The sequence below is a fragment of the Lichenostomus cassidix genome, unplaced genomic scaffold (genome assembly GCF_008360975.1).
Source record: "Lichenostomus cassidix isolate B80296 unplaced genomic scaffold, HeHo_3.0 HiC_scaffold_36, whole genome shotgun sequence".
In the NCBI taxonomy this organism is placed as follows: domain Eukaryota; kingdom Metazoa; phylum Chordata; class Aves; order Passeriformes; family Meliphagidae; genus Lichenostomus; species Lichenostomus cassidix.
The window spans coordinates 735,566-751,769 of NW_028147270.1; the positions used below are offsets into that span (position 1 = coordinate 735,566).

Here is a 16,204-nt window from a genome sequence, read left to right on the forward strand (position 1 = left end):
TGTCCCGAATGACGTCACCCACAGCATCCGTGACATCATTCATTTCCTCCTTCGTGACGTCATCATCATTAATGACATCGCCGCCGTCTTCTGTGACGTCATCGCCACATTCCCCAATGACGTCATCACCGTTCACAAAACCGCCGCACTCGTCGATGACGTCATCCTCATCCTCCTCCTCCTCATAGATGACGTCATCATCCTCCCAGTCGCTGACGTCACCGCCCAGCAGCAGGGGGTCCCAGGGCTCCCCTCCCCCCACCTCCAGCGGGGGCGTGGCCTCCCCCCGGCCCCGCCCCTCCCCCCGCAGCACGCCCAGCATGGCTCCGGCCAGCCCCGCGGGGTCAGTGGCCACCCTGGCCACCGCCGCCATGCCGCGGGCCACCCGCAGCGCCCCTCCCCCCGCCAGCAGCTCGCTCGCCACCCTGGTGGCCAAAGGCGCGGATCGCCAGCGCTCGGCCAGCCGCCACAGCCGGGGCAGCGGCGCCGCCAGCCGCGCGGCCACCAGCGCCTCGAAACCGGCCACCAGGAAGCGGCGGGCCAGCGCGATGGCGAGCCCCGTGGCGGCGGGGGCGAGCGGGGGCTGCAGCAGCGGGCAGGGGTCTGCAGGGGGGCCGCGGCAGCCGTGCAGGAAATGCAGCAGCGGCAGCAGCGCGCGGCGCGGGCAGCGGTGAACCGAGATCGCCCTCTGGCGGTGCTCACGGAAACTGCAGCCAGGGGCGACAGGGGGAGACCCCGACCCCAATTGGGGGGTTTGGAACCCAATTTGGGGGTCTTGGGACCCGATTTGGGGCGTTTGAGATGACCCTGACCCCATTTGGGGAGACCCCGACCCGAATTGGGAGGTTCGGAACCCAGTTTGGGGGGTTTGGGATCCTATTTGGGGGTCTTGGGACCCGATTTGGAGGTCTTTAAACCCAATTTGGGGGATTTGAGAAGACCCCGACCCCAATTCGGGGATTTGGAACCCGATTTGGGGGTCTTTAAGCCCAATTTGGGGGGTTTGGGGAGACCCCGACCCCATTTGGGGAGACCCCGACCCCAACTGGGGGGTTTGGAACCCGATTTGGGGAGACCCCGACTTAATTTGGGGGGTTTGGGGAGACCCCGACCCCAACTGGGGGAATTGGGGACACCCCGACCAGATTTGAGGAGACCCCGACCCGAATTGGGGGGACCCCGACTCAATTTTGGGGTCTTTAAACCCAATTTGGGGGCTTTGAGATGACCCCGACTCAATTTGGGGGACCCCGACTCGATTTGGGGGGTTTGGAACACAATCTGGGGGTCTTGGGACCCAATTTGGGGCTCTTTAAACCCAATTTGGGGGCTTTGGGGGGTCGCCCCATCCCTAGTTTTGGGGTCCCCAATTCGGGGCTCTCTGGGGTTTTTCCCAGCCCCCTCCCCATTTTTGGGGTCCCCAATCCGGGTGTCCCCAATGTCCCCAACCCGGGGGTCTCTCAGGGGTTCCCTGTCCCCAATCAGGGTGTCCCCAATGTCCCCAAACCCCCCCAGCATGTCCCCAAACACCGCTGACCCCTCAGCCTCCCCGTTTTTGGGGTCCCTGGGGCTGTCCCCAATTCGGGGGTCCCTGTCCCCACTCGGGGTGTCCCCAGTGTCCCCAAAGCCCCCCAGCATGGCCCTGAACACCTCGGAGGTGACACTCAGCGCCCGGCGGCTGCAGGGGATGGGGGGAGGGCGACCCTCGGGCAGCAGCAGGACATCGTGAGGGGACAGCAGGTAGGGACAGCTGGGGACAGCGGGGGACACTCGGGGACACAAGCTGGGCGGGGCTGGGGACAGTGGGGACAGTCGGGGACAGGAATTGGGGGGGTTTGGGGACATTGGGGACACCTGGGGATGGGAATTGGGGGGGATTTGGGGTGATTTGGGACAGAAATTGGGGGGATTTGGGGACATTTGGGGAATGAAGTTTGGGTTTGGGGACATTGGGGACACTTGAGGATAGGAACTGGGGGGATTTGGGGACATTGGGGACATTTGGGAATGGGAATTTGGGAGGTTTGGAGGTAATTTGGGACAGGAACTAGGGTTTGGGGACATTTGGGGACAGGAATTCGGGAGGTTTGGGGACATTGGGGACACTTGGGGACAGGAATTTGGGGTGGAGGACACTCGAGAATGGGGATTTGGGACATTTGGGGACACTTGGGGACAGGAATTGGGGTTTGGGGACATTTGGGGACAGCGGCTCAGGGCCAGCCGGGGCCGTTTGGGGGCCGTTGGGGACATTTGGGGACTGGAACTGGGGTCTGGGGACAGTTGGGGACAGGAGTTGGGGACACTTGGGGACACCCAGGGCCGTTTGAGACCTGCTGGGGACATTTGGGGACAGAGCAGGACAGGGGACAGCAGGCCTGAGGTGTGCTGGGTGTCCCCAGGGGTGTCCTCGATGTCACCAGGTGTGTCCTCGATGTCCTCAGGTGTGTCCTCGATGTCCCCAAGGCTGTCCTCGATGTCCCCAAGGCTGTCCTTGATGTCCCCAAGGCTGTCCTCGATGTCCCCAGGTGTGTCCTCGATGGCCCCAAGGCTGTCCGTGTGGTCCCAAGTGTCCCCAAGGTCACCCTGGATGTCCCCAAGGCCATTCTCGGTGTCCCCAGCGATGTCCTGAGTGTCCCCAAGGCCACTCTCGATGTCCCCAAGGTCACCCTGGATGTCCCCAAGGCCATTCTCGGTGTCCCCAGCGATGTCCTGAGTGTCCCCAAGGCCACTCTCGATGTCCCCAAGGTCACCCTGGATGTCCCCAAGGCCATTCTCGGTGTCCCCAGCGATGTCCTGAGTGTCCCCAAGGCCACTCTCGATGTCCCCAAGGTCACCCTGGATGTCCCCAAGGTCACTCTCGGTGTCCCCAAGGCCGTTCTGCTGTCCCCAGGTGTCCCCCAGGTCCCTGTCGGTGTCACTGCTGTCCCCAGGGCTGGTCGCCTGTGGAGATCAATGTCACCAGTGATGTCACCGATGATGTCACTGGTGATGTCACCAATGTCCCCAATGTCCCAAATCCATCACTCAATCTCCCCAACCCACCAATCCATCAATAATCAATAATCAATCAATAACCAATAACCGATTGCTGTCCCACCCTACCTGGCCGGCAGTGTCCCCAATCAATCAATCAATCAATGCCCCCGATGATATCCACAATCAATCAATCAATCAATCACTCACTATCCCCATCAATCAATAACTAATCAATAATCAATAACTGATAAGGGATCGATCACTGTCCCCACCTGTCCCTGGCTGTCCCCAATCAATCACTCACTCACTCACTATCCCCAATCAATCAATCACCGATAACCAATCAATAACCAATAACCGATAACCAATAATCAATGGCTGTCCCCACCTGTCCCGGGCTGTCCCCGGCTATCCCCAATCAATCACTCACTATCCTCAATCAATCAATCAATCACCAATCAATAACCAATGGATAATCAATAACCAATAACCAATCAACAATCAATACCGGATCAATTGCTGTCCCCACCTGTCCCCGGCCGTCCCCGGCTGTCCCCAATCAATCAATCAATCACCAATCACCAATCAATAACCGATAACTAATCAATAACCGATCAATAATCAATAACCGATAATCAATAACCGATCACTGTCCCCACCTGTCCCTGGCCGTCCCCGGCTGTCCCCAGCAGTGGGCGGAGCCTCCCGATGGCGGCGGCGGCGTAGAGCGGCAGGGCGGTGGGCGGAGCCTCGGCAGGCCACGCCCCTCCCCCGCCCCGGGCCACGGCAGCCAATAGCAGCGGCAGCGCCCCTCCCCCACCCCACAGCAGCGCCCACAGCGGCGACAGCGGCCTGGGGGAGGGGAGAGACACGGGCGGGTCGCGATATGCCGCGATATGTCACGATATGTCGCGATAGCGGGGGAGGCGTTGTGATATATCGCGATATGGGGAGGAGTCGCGATATGTCGCGATATGGGGAGGGGAGGGGTCGCGATATATCGCGATATGGGGAGGGGTTGCGATATGTCACGATATGGGAGGGGAGGAGTCGCGGTATGTCGCGATATGGGGAGGGGAGGGGTCGCGATATATCGCAATATCGTGAGGGGAGGGATCAGAATATGTCATGATATGGGGAGGGGAGGGGTTGGCATATATCGCGATATGGGAGGGGAGGGGTCACGGTATGTCGCGATATGGGGAGGAGACGGTCGGAGTCGCGCTATATCGCGACATGGGGAGGGCAGGAGTTGCAATATATCGCGATATGGGGAGGGGAGGACTCACAATTCACCGTGACATGGGGAGGAGACAGTCGGAGTCGCGATATGTCGCGATATGGAGAAGGAGGGGTCACGATATATCGCGATATGGGGATGGTTGAGGAATTTGGGGAAATTTGGATGGGATTTTTATGGGATTTTGGGTGATTTTGGGGTGATTTTTGGGGTGATTTGGGGTGATTTTTGGGCCAATTTTTATGGGATTTTTGGGTGTTTTTTGGGGTAATTTTTGGGGTGATTTTTGGGGTGATTTTGATGGGATTTTTGGGGCGATTTAGGGTGATTTCAGGTAATTTGGGGAGGCTCTCTCTCACCTGGACGGCAGGGCAGAATTTGGGGTTTTTGGGGCAATTTAAATAGGTTTTTAATGGGATTTTTAAGGTATTTTAAGGCTGATTTTTATGGAATTTTTACAGGATTTTTGGGGCAATTTGGGGTCATTTTTGGGGCGATTTTGGGACAATTTGGGGAGGGTCTCTCTCACCTGGCTAGCAGGGCAGAATTTGGGGTTTTTGGGGCAAATTAAATGGGTTTTTAATGGGATTTTTAATGGGATTTTTAAGGTATTTTCACTCCAATTTTTACAGGATTTTTGGGACAATTTTGGGGTGATTTTGGGGCGATTTTTGGGGTGATTTTGGGACAATTTGGGGAGGGTCTCACCTGGCCAGCAGAGCAGAATTTGGGGTTTTTGGGGCAATTTAAATGGGATTTTAATGGGATTTTAAAGGTATTTTCACTCCAATTTTTACAGGATTTTTGGGGCGATTTGAGGTGATTTTGGGGTGATTTTTGGGGTAATTTGGGACAATTTGGGGAGGGTCTGTCTCACCTGGCCAGCAGGTTTTTGGGGCAATTTAAATGGGATTTTAAATGGGATTTTTATAGGATTTTTAAGGTATTTTAAGGCTCATTTTTATGGGATTTTTACAGGATTTTCGGGGCAATTTGGGTAATTTTTTGGGGTGATTTTTGGGGTGATTTTTGGGCTGATTTGGGGACAATTTGGGCAGGCTCTCTCTCACCTGGCCAGCAGAGCAGAATTTGGGGTTTTTGGGGCAATTTAAATAGGTTTTTAATGAGATTTTTAAGGTATTTTAAGGCCAATTTTAAGGAATTTTTACAGGATTTTCGGGGCGATTTGGGACAGTTTTGGGGTGATTTTTGGGGTGATTTGGGACAATTTTTGGGGAGGCTCTCTCTCACCTGGCCAGCAGGGTGACAGCGGTGGCACAAGCCAGCCGCGCCGCAGGTTTGCCACACCTGAGCAGGTGAGTCACCACCCCAACCCCGAAGGGTGACGTCGCCGTCGACCCCAAAATCCGCAACAGGTTCTCACCTGGGGGGGAAAAATCCCAAAATTTGGGGGTTGGGGGAAAAACTGGACCCCAAAACAGCCAAAATTAGACTCAGGACCCCCAAAATTCCCCCAAATTTTCCCCCAAAATCCCCCCTTAAATAACCCAAATCCTCCCAAATTTTCCCCCAAAATTCCCTAAATTTTCCCCCAAAACCTCCCCAAAATCTCCAAATCCCCCTGAATTTTCCCCTCAACCCCCAAATTTTCCCAAATTTCTCCCCAAAACCCCAAATTTCCCCAGAATTTTCCCCCAAAACCCCAAATTTTCCCAAATCTTCCTCAAATCACCCAATTCCCCCAAAACCCCAGAATTTTCCCCCAATTTCCCCCAGAACTTTCCTCCAAACCCCAAATTTTCCCCAAACCCCAAATTTCCCCCAAACACCCCAAATTTCCCCAAAATCCTCAAAAATCCCTAAACTCCCTGAAATCCCTCATTTCCCCAGAATTTTCCCCCAAACCCCCAAATTTTCAAAACCCCAAATTTCCCCCAAAATCCTCAAAAACCTCCTAAACTCCCTAAATCTCCCAATTTCCCCAATTTCCCCCAAAACCCCAAATTCCTCCAAATTTCAAATTTCCCCAAACCCCCAAATTTTTCAAAAACCCCAAATTTCCCCAAAATCCTCCAAAAACCCTCCTAAACTCCCCGAAATCCCCCAATTTCCCCCAGAATTTTCCCCCAAAACCCCAAATTCCTCCAAAATTCCCAAATTTTCACCCAAGTCCCCCAATTTCCCAAATTTTGCCCCCAAAACCCCAAATTTTTCCCCAAACACCCCAAATTTCCCCAAAACCCCCAGAATTTCCTCCCAAACCCCCAAAAATTCCCCCAAATTCCCCAAATTCCCCAAATCCCCCAAATTCCCCCAGACTCACCGAGCTCCCTCATCCTCCTCCTCCTCCTCCGCGGCTCTCCCAGCTCACCTGGCCCCTCCCCCCGCCCAGGTGAGACCCCCAGCACCAGCCAGCTGTGCACCAGCGAGGGGATGAACCCCAAAATCAGCGACCCCAAAAACTGGGGGTTCCCCAAAATCTCCCCCAGGACCCTCAGGGCGCGGGGGGAGGGGCGGGGGGAGGAGCTCAGGTACCCCAAAATCCCCGAAATGACGGCGGGGGAGGGGAGGGAGGGGGAGGGGCGGGGGGGCTGGGCCAGGCGCTCCAGCAGGAGCAGCGCGGGGGATTCGGGGAGCTGGGGGTCCCCAAAAATGAGTCCCGAATTCGGGAGGGCCAGGGAGAGCAGGCTGGGGGTTTTTTTGGGGAGTTTGGGGGGTTTTTGGGGGAGTTGGGGGGGAGGGGAGGGGGGAGGGGAGGTGGTGGTGGTGGAGAGCCAGGACCTGTGGGGGAGGGGAGAGAGGAAAGAGTTAAAAATGGAGGAAGTTTGGGGGGGAAAGGCTAAAATTTGGGTTAAATAGCACAGAAATATCCCAAATCCCGATAAATTTCCCAAAAAATCGAGTTAAATGTCACAAAAGTATCCCAAATCCCAATAAATTCCCCCAAATAAATGACTTAAATATCACAAAAATATCCCAAAGAAACAACCAGGGACCCCAAAAATGACCTTAAATAAACAAAAAACTGACATTAAATACTCCAAAAACAACCTTAAATACCCCAAAAATCCCCAAAGAGCTCTTAAATACCCCAAGATCTCCCCCAGGACCCCCCAAAATCCCCCAAATCCCATCCAGGACCCCCCAAATCCTCCCCAAATTCCTGAAATCCCTCTTTAAATGACCCAAATCCCCCCGGATTTCCCTTGAAACATCCTAAAATCCCCCCAAAACACCCTTAAGACCCCCAAAATCTCCCCAAGACCCCCCAAAATCCCCCAAATCCCCAAATTACCTGAGCCCCCTCCAGCTGCCGGCTGATCCCTCCCCAAAATCCCCCAAACCTCCCCAACACCCCAAAATCTCCCCAAATCCCTTTAAATGGCCCCAATCACAAACCTCCCCCAATGACCCCAAATCCCCCCAAATTCCATCCAGGACTCCCAAAATCCCCCAAATCCCCCAAAACCCCGGGTTACCTGAGCCCCCTCCAGCTGCCGGCTGGCTCCCACTCCCCAAAATTTCCCAAATCCCCCAAACCTCTAATGACCCCAAATGCCCCCAAATTCCCATCCAGGTCTCCCAAAATCCCCCAAGCCCCGAGTTACCTGAGCCCCCTCCAGCTGCTGGCACTCCCTCCCCAAAGTCCCTAAACCTCCCCCAAACACCCCAAATCCCCCAAATCCCCAAACCTCCTAAACACCGCCAAAATCCCCCAAAACCTCCCAAACACCCCAATCCCCTTTTAAAGACCCAAATCTCCCCAAACCTCCTAAACTTTTGAAATCCCCCAAACCTCCCCAAATCCTCAAAATCCCCCAAATCCCCGGGTTACCTGAGCCCCCTCCAGCTGCTGGCTCTCCTCCCCAGAGTCCCCCTAAACCTCCCCAAAACACCCCGTCCCCAAAACCTCCCCCAAATGCCCCCAAAATCCCCAAATCCCTCAAAATCCCCCAAATCCCAGTTACCTGAGCCCCTCCAGCTGCCGGCTGCTCCCTCTCCCAAAATCCCCCAAACCTCCCCAAACACCCCAAAATCCCCAAAGCCTCCCCAAATCCCCCAAAATCCCCCAAATCCCCCCAAATCCCAATTACCTGGGCCCTCCAGCTGCCGGTGCCGCCGCTCTCGCCGCTCTCCCTTCTCGAGGCAAGTCCGCCGACGCTGGCCCTCCCCTCCTCCTCCTCCTCCTCCTCCTCCTCTCCTCACCCCCAAACCCCCAGACCCCCAAATCTGCCCCCCGGCAGCCCCCTGGCCAGCAGCGGGACCACCCCGCCCAGTTCCATTGCCCCCAGGGCTCGGGGGTCCCAGGCGAAGGCGGCCAGGGCCAGCAGCACCCTGCGGTGCCAGCGTGCGGCTCGAGGGTCCCGCAGGACCCCCAGAAGTGCCCCCAGACCCCCCGAGCTCCTGACCCGGGCGCGGTTCACTGCCTCCCGGCACAGCAGGCACAGCGCCAGCAGCCCCGACTCGAACTGGGGGGTGCCCGGGGGGAAACGGGGGGCTGCTGGGGAGAATTGGGGACCCCCAGAGTCAAATTTGGGGTCATCAGAGCCAAATTGGGGACCCCCAGACTCAAATTGGGAACTCTCAGACCCAAATTGGGGACCCCCAGAGTCAAATTTGGGGTCATCAGAGCCAAATTGGGGAGATTTGGGACCCCCAGACTCAAATTGGGGGGTGCCCGGGGGGAAACGGGGGGCTGCTGGGGAGAATTGGGGACCCCCAGAGTCAAATTGGGGATTGGAACCCAAATGGGAGACCCCAGACTCGAATTGAGGGGTGCCCGGGGGGAAATGGGGGGCTGCTGGGCCAAACTGGGGACCCCCAGACTCACATTTGGGGTCATCAGAGCCAAATTGGGGAGATTTGGGATCCCCAGACTCGGGTGGTGCCAGGGAAGCAGAGGCTGCCAGGGAGAATTTGGGGTCATCAGAGCCAAATTTGGGGTCATCAGAGCCAAACTGGGGAGATTTGGGACCCCCAGACTCGAATTGGGGGGTGCCTGGGGGGAAACGGGGGGCTGCTGGGCCAAATTGGGGACCCCCGGAGTCAAATTTGGGGTCATCAGAGCCAAATTTGGGGTCATCAGAGCCAAATTGGGGAGATTTGGGACCCCCAGACTCAAACTGGGGGGTGCTGGGGGTGAAACGGGGGTCTGCTGAGGAGAATTCAGGGGAGTTTGACCCAAATTTGGGGGTTTTACCCTGAAATTTGGGGTCTCCAGACCCAAACTGGGGATCCCCAGAGCCAAATTGGGGATTGGAACCCAAATGGGAGACCCCCGACTCGAATTGGGGGGTGCCCGGGGGGAAACAGGGGGCTGCTGCGGAGAACTGAGGACCCCCAGACTCAAACTGGGGAGATTTGGGACCACCAGACTCAAATTGGGAGCTCTCAGACCCAAACTGGGGATCCTCAGAGTCAAACTGGGGATTGGAACCCAAATGGGAGACCCCAGACTCAAATTGGGGGGTGCCAGGGGTGAACTGGGGGGCACCAGACTCAAATTTAGGGGAATTTGGGGTAAATTTGGGACCCCCAGACTCAAATTCGGGATCCTCAGAGCCAAATTTGGGATCCCCTGACTGGAATTGAGGGGAGTTGGGGATGAATTGGGGATTGGAAGCTAAATGGGAGACCCCAGACTCAAATTGAGGGGAGGCAGGGGTGAACTGGGGACCCAGAGACTCGAATTTGGGACCCCCAGACCCAAATTCGGAGCTCTCAGGTGGGATTTCGGGACCCCCAGACCCAAACTGGAGACCCCCGGACCCAAATTTGGAATGATCACCCTGAAATTTGGGATTGGCACCTAAATGGGAGCCCCCAGACCCAATTTTGGATCGGGACTGGGAGCGTCTGGACCTGGATTTGGGACCCCCAGCCCCAAATGTGGGGTCACCCCCTTTTAACTGGAGACCCCCAGCCCCAAACTGGGGGGATTGGAAGTGACCCCCACTCCATTTGGGCCCAAAACCCCCTGATTTTGACCCAAAATCCCCCAATTTGGACCCAAAATCCCCTGATTTGGGACCCTCATTTCAAGACCTTTCCCCAGTTGAGAACCAGTGAATTGGGACCCCCCAGTTTGGGCCCAAAATCCCCTGATTTGGACCCAAAACCCCCTGATTTGGACCCAAAATCCCCTGATTTGCACACAAAATCCCCCGATTTGGACCCAAAATCTCCTGATTTTGACCCAGTTTGGGTTTGGTGTTGTTGGTCACCCAATTGGAATTCTGTCAATTTTGGGACCAAAATCCCCCAATTTAGACCCAAAATCCTCTGATTTTGGAGCCAAACTCCCCCAATTTAGACCCAAAATCTCCCGTTTGCCAATTTTGGTCAGAATCCCCAATTTGGACCCAGAATCCCCCAGTTGGCCCAAAATCCTGATTTGCACCCAAAATCCCCGATTTTGACCCAGAATCCCCAATTTGGACCCAAATCCTCCCAATTTTTGCCAAACTCCCATTTTGCCCCAAACCCCGAATTTTGCCCCCGCCCCGCTCAGCTGCCCCCCCGCTCAGGCTGGGGGTCTCCCCTGCCCGCAGCCCCCTCCTCACCACTCCCACCACCACCTCCACAGCCCCAGCTGCCCCCAGCTTGGGCCGCAGCCCCCCCTGCCCACTGACCGCGGCCAGAGCGCCCAGTGCCACCCCCCGGGGGTCCCTGCGGGGGTCAGCGGCCAGCCTGACCAGTGTCCCCAAGGCCGGGGTGACCCCCTGCAGCGCCCAGGGGGGACAGGGAGCCAGCAGCAGCCCCCCCAGAGCTCGGGCCAGCCCGGGGGCACAGGGGTCAGCGGGGTCCAGGCCGGACAGACGGCTGGACAGGGCGGAGACGGCCTGGGCGAGGGTGTGGGGGGGGAGGAGGGGGAAGGAGGAGGTTTGGGGAAATTTGGGGGGTTTTGGAGGGGTTGGGAGGATTTGGGGTGGGTTTGGGGAGATTTGGGGTGGACTTGGGGGATTTGGGGTCATTTGGGGGATTTGGGGTCATTTGGGGAGATTTGGGGTGGTTTTGGGGGGTTTGGTGGAAGGGGTTTGGGTCATTTTGGGGAGATTTGGGGTGGATTTGGAGGATTTGGGGTGGTTTGCAGGGGATTTGGGGTTATTTTGGGAGGTTTGGGGTGGGTTAGAGAGGATTTGGGGTCATTTTGTGGGGGTTTGCTGGAGTTTTGGGGGATTTGGGGTGGTTTTGGGGGATTTTGAGGGGTTTGGGGGGGCAGAGGCAATTTGGGGAGGGTTGGGGATTTTGGGGGTTTGGGGGGTTTTAGGGGATTTGGGGTGGTTTTGGGGGCTTTGCTGGAGTTTTGGGGGGGTTTGGGGTGGTTTGAAGAGGATTTGGAGGTGGTTTGGGGAGGCAGGAGGGGGAATTTGGGGTTTTTCGGGGGGTTCTGGTGGGGTTTTGAAATTTTGGGGGGCTTTGGGTGGTTCTTAGGGTCATTTTGGGTGTGTTTGGGGTGGTTTAGAGGAGGTTTGGGGTGGTCTTGGGAGGATTTGGGGTCATTTTGGGAGTTCTGGGGCAGGAAAACGGGGGATTTTGGGGAGATTTTGGAATTTTTGGGGAGTTCTGCATTTTTGGGGAGGCTCTGGGGATTTGGGGTGGTTTTGGGGGATTTGAGGGGGATTTGGGGTTTTGGGGAGGTTCTGGGGGTCTTTCAGGAGGTTTTGGGGGATTTCATGGGGATTTTGTGGGATTTTGTGTGGATTTGAGGAGTTTTTCGGGAGGTTTTGAGAGTTTTTGGGATGGTTTTGAGTGTTTTTCGGGGGGTTTTGGGGGAATTTTGGGGGTCCTGGGGGGTTTTGGGGGTTTTCAGGGTGGTTTTTGGGGTTTTCCGGGTGGTTTTTGGGGTTTTCCGGGTGGTTTTTTGGGTTTTTTGGGGTGTTTTTGGGGTTTTGGGGTGAGCCCAAAATCCGCAGAGCTCTGGCAGCGCTGAGCAGACAGCCGGGGGTGGAGCAAGATGACGTCAGAGCAATGAGCAGGGGGGCGGCGCCTAAAAAATTTGGGAATTTTTGGGAAGTTCGGGAGGTTCAGGACCCCCAAATCCTCCCCAAAATCCCTGGAATGTCACCAGAAAGTCCCCAAAAGGGTTAAATTCCGCGAAATTTCCCCGAATTGGTCCCAAGTTCCTGGAAATTCACCCCAAATTTCCCCAAAAATTTCCCCAAATCCTCCCTGAACTCCCCAAATTTCCCAAATCCTCCCAAAATCCCCTCAAATTCCCCCAAATCCCACCTCAAACCTTCCCAAAATTCCTTCAAATCCACCCAAAATCCCTGAAAATCCCGCCAAATTTTAAAAAAATCCCCCCAAATTTCCTGAAAATCTCCCGAAAATTCCCTCAAATCCCCCCAAAATTCCCAAAAATCCCCCAAATTCCTGAAAATTCCCAAAAATCTCCCCCAAACCACCCCAAATCCCCTCAAAATCCCCCAAATCTCCCTCAAAATCCCCAAAATCTCCCTCAAAATCACCCTAAACTTCAAGGAAATCACCCCAAATTCCCCAAAATAATTCAGAATTCTCCCCAAATCCCCCCGAAATTCCCTCAAATCCCCCAAACTTCCCAAAAACCCTCCAAAATTCCTGAAATTTCCCCCAAAATCTCTCCCAAACTCCCCTCAAAATCCCCCCAACCCTCCCTCAAACCCCCCAAATTTCCCCAAATCCCCCCAAAATCCCCGAATTTCCTCTCACCAGCCTCCAGGACGTCCCGAGCTCCCTCAGGCTCCAGGGCCAGGTTGGCCAAAGTCCGAGCGACTCTGTTCTGGACACTCTCGGGGACAGTGGCCAGAGCCAGGATGGACACTGAAATTGGGAAAAATTTGGGATTTGGGTCAGGATGGACACCGGGATTTGGGATGGGCAGTGGCCAGAGCCAGGATGGACACTGGGATTGTGGAAAATTTGGGATTTAGGTTGGGATGGACACTGGGAAGACTGGGATGGACACTGGGAATGGGTTGGACAGTGGGAACACAGGGATGGACACTGGGATTGGGGTCAGGATGGACACTGGGAACACTGGAATTTGGGTCAGGATGGACACTGGGATTGGGGATGGACACTGGGAACACTGGGGTTGGGGTCAGATGGACACTGGGACACCAGATTCACATTTTCCCCATTCCCGATAATTTTCCCCTCCTTCCCAGTACATTTTTCTCCACGTTTCCTCTATTTTTTTCCTCACTTCTTGCACTTTCCCCTCACACCTGGTGATTTTCTCCACATTCCCTACACTTTTCCCCTCACATCCGGTACTTTTTACCTCATTCCTGATACTTTTCCCTCACATCCGGCACTTTTCTTCGTATTTTTTATATATTTCTCCTCACATCCGGTACTTTTCTCCACATTCCCTGCACTTTTCTCCACATTTTCCCAATCTTTTCCCTCATTCCCGCACCTTCCCCTCACACCCGATAACTTTTCCCCACATTTCCGATACTTTTCTTCCATCTTTCCCCTCACAACCGGTAATTTCCCCTCACTCCCTGCACTTTTCTCCACATTTTCAACATATTTTCCCTCACTCCCTGCACTTTTCCCCTCACTCCCTGCACTTTTCTCCCCATTTTCGGTATCTTTTCCCTCACACTCGGCACTTCACCCCTCACTCCTCTCCTCTCCCTCTCTCTCGCACATTCCCCCTCACTCCCTGCACTTTTCCCCTCACATCCAATATTTTTCTCCACATTTCCCCTCATTCCCTGCACTTTTCCCCTCACACTCGGTACTTCTCCCCTCACACCTGCACTCTCCCCTCCCTCCCGCCATTTCCCCCTCACTCCCTGCACTTTTCCCCTCACATCCAATATTTTTCTCCCCATTTTCGGTATCTTTTCCCTCACACTCGCCTGTTTTCCCCTCACACTCTCCCCTCACACCCTCACTCCATTTCCCCCTCACTCCCTTCCCCTCACATTTCCCCCTCACATTTCCTCCTCACTCCATTCCACCTCACATTTCCCTCTCACATTTCCTCCTCACTCCATTCCGCCTCACATTTCCTCTTCACTCAATTCTCCTCACAATTCCCCTCACATTTCCCCCTCACTCAATTCCCCTCACATTTTCCCCTCACTCCATTTCCCTCACTGCATTTCCCTCACTGCATTTCCCTCACTCAATTCCTCCTCACATTTTCCCCTCACTCCCTTCCCCTCACATTTTCCCATCACATTTCCCCCTCACTCCATTTCCCTCACATTTCTCCCTCACCCAATTCCCTTCACATTTTCCCCTCACATTTCCCCCTCACTCAATTTCCCTCACATTTCCCCCTCACCCAATTCCCTTCATTTTCCCTCACATTTCCCCCTCACTCCATTCCCCTCACATTTCCCCTCACCCAATTCCCTTCACATTTTCCCCTCACATTTCCCCCTCACTCCATTCCCCTCATTTCCCCCTCACATTTCCCCTCCTCCATTTCCCCCTCACTCCATTTCCCCCTCACATTTCCCCCTCACTCCATTCCCCTCACGTTTCCCCCTCACATTTTCCCCTCACTCCCTTCCCCTCACACGTTCCCCTCGCTCACCCAGCCGCCGCACCCCGCCGAGGCTCCGTGCCTGCCGCCGGCAGCCGGGCTCGGTGCAGCAATTCCCGAGCACGCTCAGCGCCAGGTCGAGGATCCGCCGCGGCCTCTCGGGCCCCACGAGCTCCAGCAGCGGCCCGAGGCCTCCCCGCTCTCGGAAGCGGGCCGGGCCGCCCGCCCGCCGCGTGTGGCGGCTCCGCAGCGCCAGCAGCGCCCGCGACAGCGCCGGCTCGGCCGCGGCCTGCACGGCCTGCACGCACCAGCCCAGCGACTCGGACATGGCGGGCGGAGCGGGGCGGGAAGGGATGGAAATGGCGAGAAGGAGCGGCGAGGGGAAGGGGAACGGCGCGGGGCGGAACGGGCGGAGAGGGGAACGGAGAGGGAGGAACGGCGGGGAGGGAACACCGAGAGGGGGAGAGGGAGCGGCGCGGGGGGTGATGGGAGAGGGCGGGGCTTGGTGAGTGACGGCGGGATGGAGGGGAAAGGGGCGGGGCTAGGGTGATTGACAGGTGGGTTGTGTATAGGAAAGGGGCGTGCTTTGAGGTGATTGACAGGTGGGAATTGCAGGGGAAGGGGCGGGGTTGGAGTCATTGACAGGTGATTTGTAAACAGAAAGGGGGCGTGGCTGAGGGATATGGGGTTTGCGCTGGAAGAGGGCGGGGCTTAGTGATTGACAGGCGGGAATTGACTGGAAAGGGGCGGGGCTGGAGTGATTGACAGGTGACTAGTGACTGTGAGAGGGGCGGGGCTTGGTGATTGACATGGCAGGGGCGGGGCTGGAGTGATTGACAGGTGATTACTGAACGGGAAAGGGGCGGGGCTGGACTGATTGACAGGTGACTTGTGACTGTGAGGGGGCGGGGCTTACTGATTGACATGGCAGGGGCGGGGCTGGAGTGATTGACAGGTGATTTGTAAATAGAAAGGGGCGGGGCTAGAGGTGATTGACAGGTTACCTGTAAAGTGGGAAGGCAGCGAGGTCAAGGATGATTGACAGGTGAGTCATAGCTAGAAATGGGCGTGGCCAAACGTGATCGATAACCAATGATGACTAGAAAGGGGCGTGGTCACAGGTAATCAATCTGTAATGGAAGGGGCGTGGTCAAAGGTGATTGACAGGTGGTGAGGCAACATTTGGATGATTGGCAGGTGACGTGTAAGGGAAAAGGCGTGGCTCAAATAATCATTGACAGGTCACAGGTGATTGACAGGGTGATTGGCAATTGATTGATCGATCCAATGAGAGGGAAAGAGGTGCAGCAATGAGTGATTAACAGCGCAATTAAAGACTGATCGATAACTGATTGATTGTGGGCGGAGCTATAAGTGATCGATAAGGCAATAAGTGATTAATTGATTAATTAATTGATCGACAAGCGCGGAGAAGGGCGAGTGGGACAGAGAAAGGGGCGTGGCGACGAATGATAAACAGAATAAATTATGCAAATGAAGGCGGAGCAATGAATGATTGATTTTAATAGGGC

At 55.5% G+C, this 16,204-nt stretch overlaps 1 protein-coding gene across 1 annotated transcript; it reads right to left on the bottom strand.

The window, feature by feature from the left end:
* Positions 1–39: 39 nt before the first annotated feature.
* LOC146423742 (uncharacterized) lies at positions 40–15,170 on the bottom strand. Its single transcript, XM_085044438.1, is given in 14 exon segments — positions 40–90; positions 137–891; positions 894–1,401; positions 1,546–1,883; positions 2,052–2,580; positions 2,686–2,943; positions 3,639–3,831; positions 5,471–5,603; positions 6,504–7,071; positions 8,395–8,643; positions 10,693–11,032; positions 12,053–12,170; positions 12,875–12,985; positions 14,724–15,170. Coding segments are annotated over 14 exon segments (4,428 nt in total). The 5' UTR covers positions 15,001–15,170.
* Positions 15,171–16,204: the final 1,034 nt, after the last annotated feature.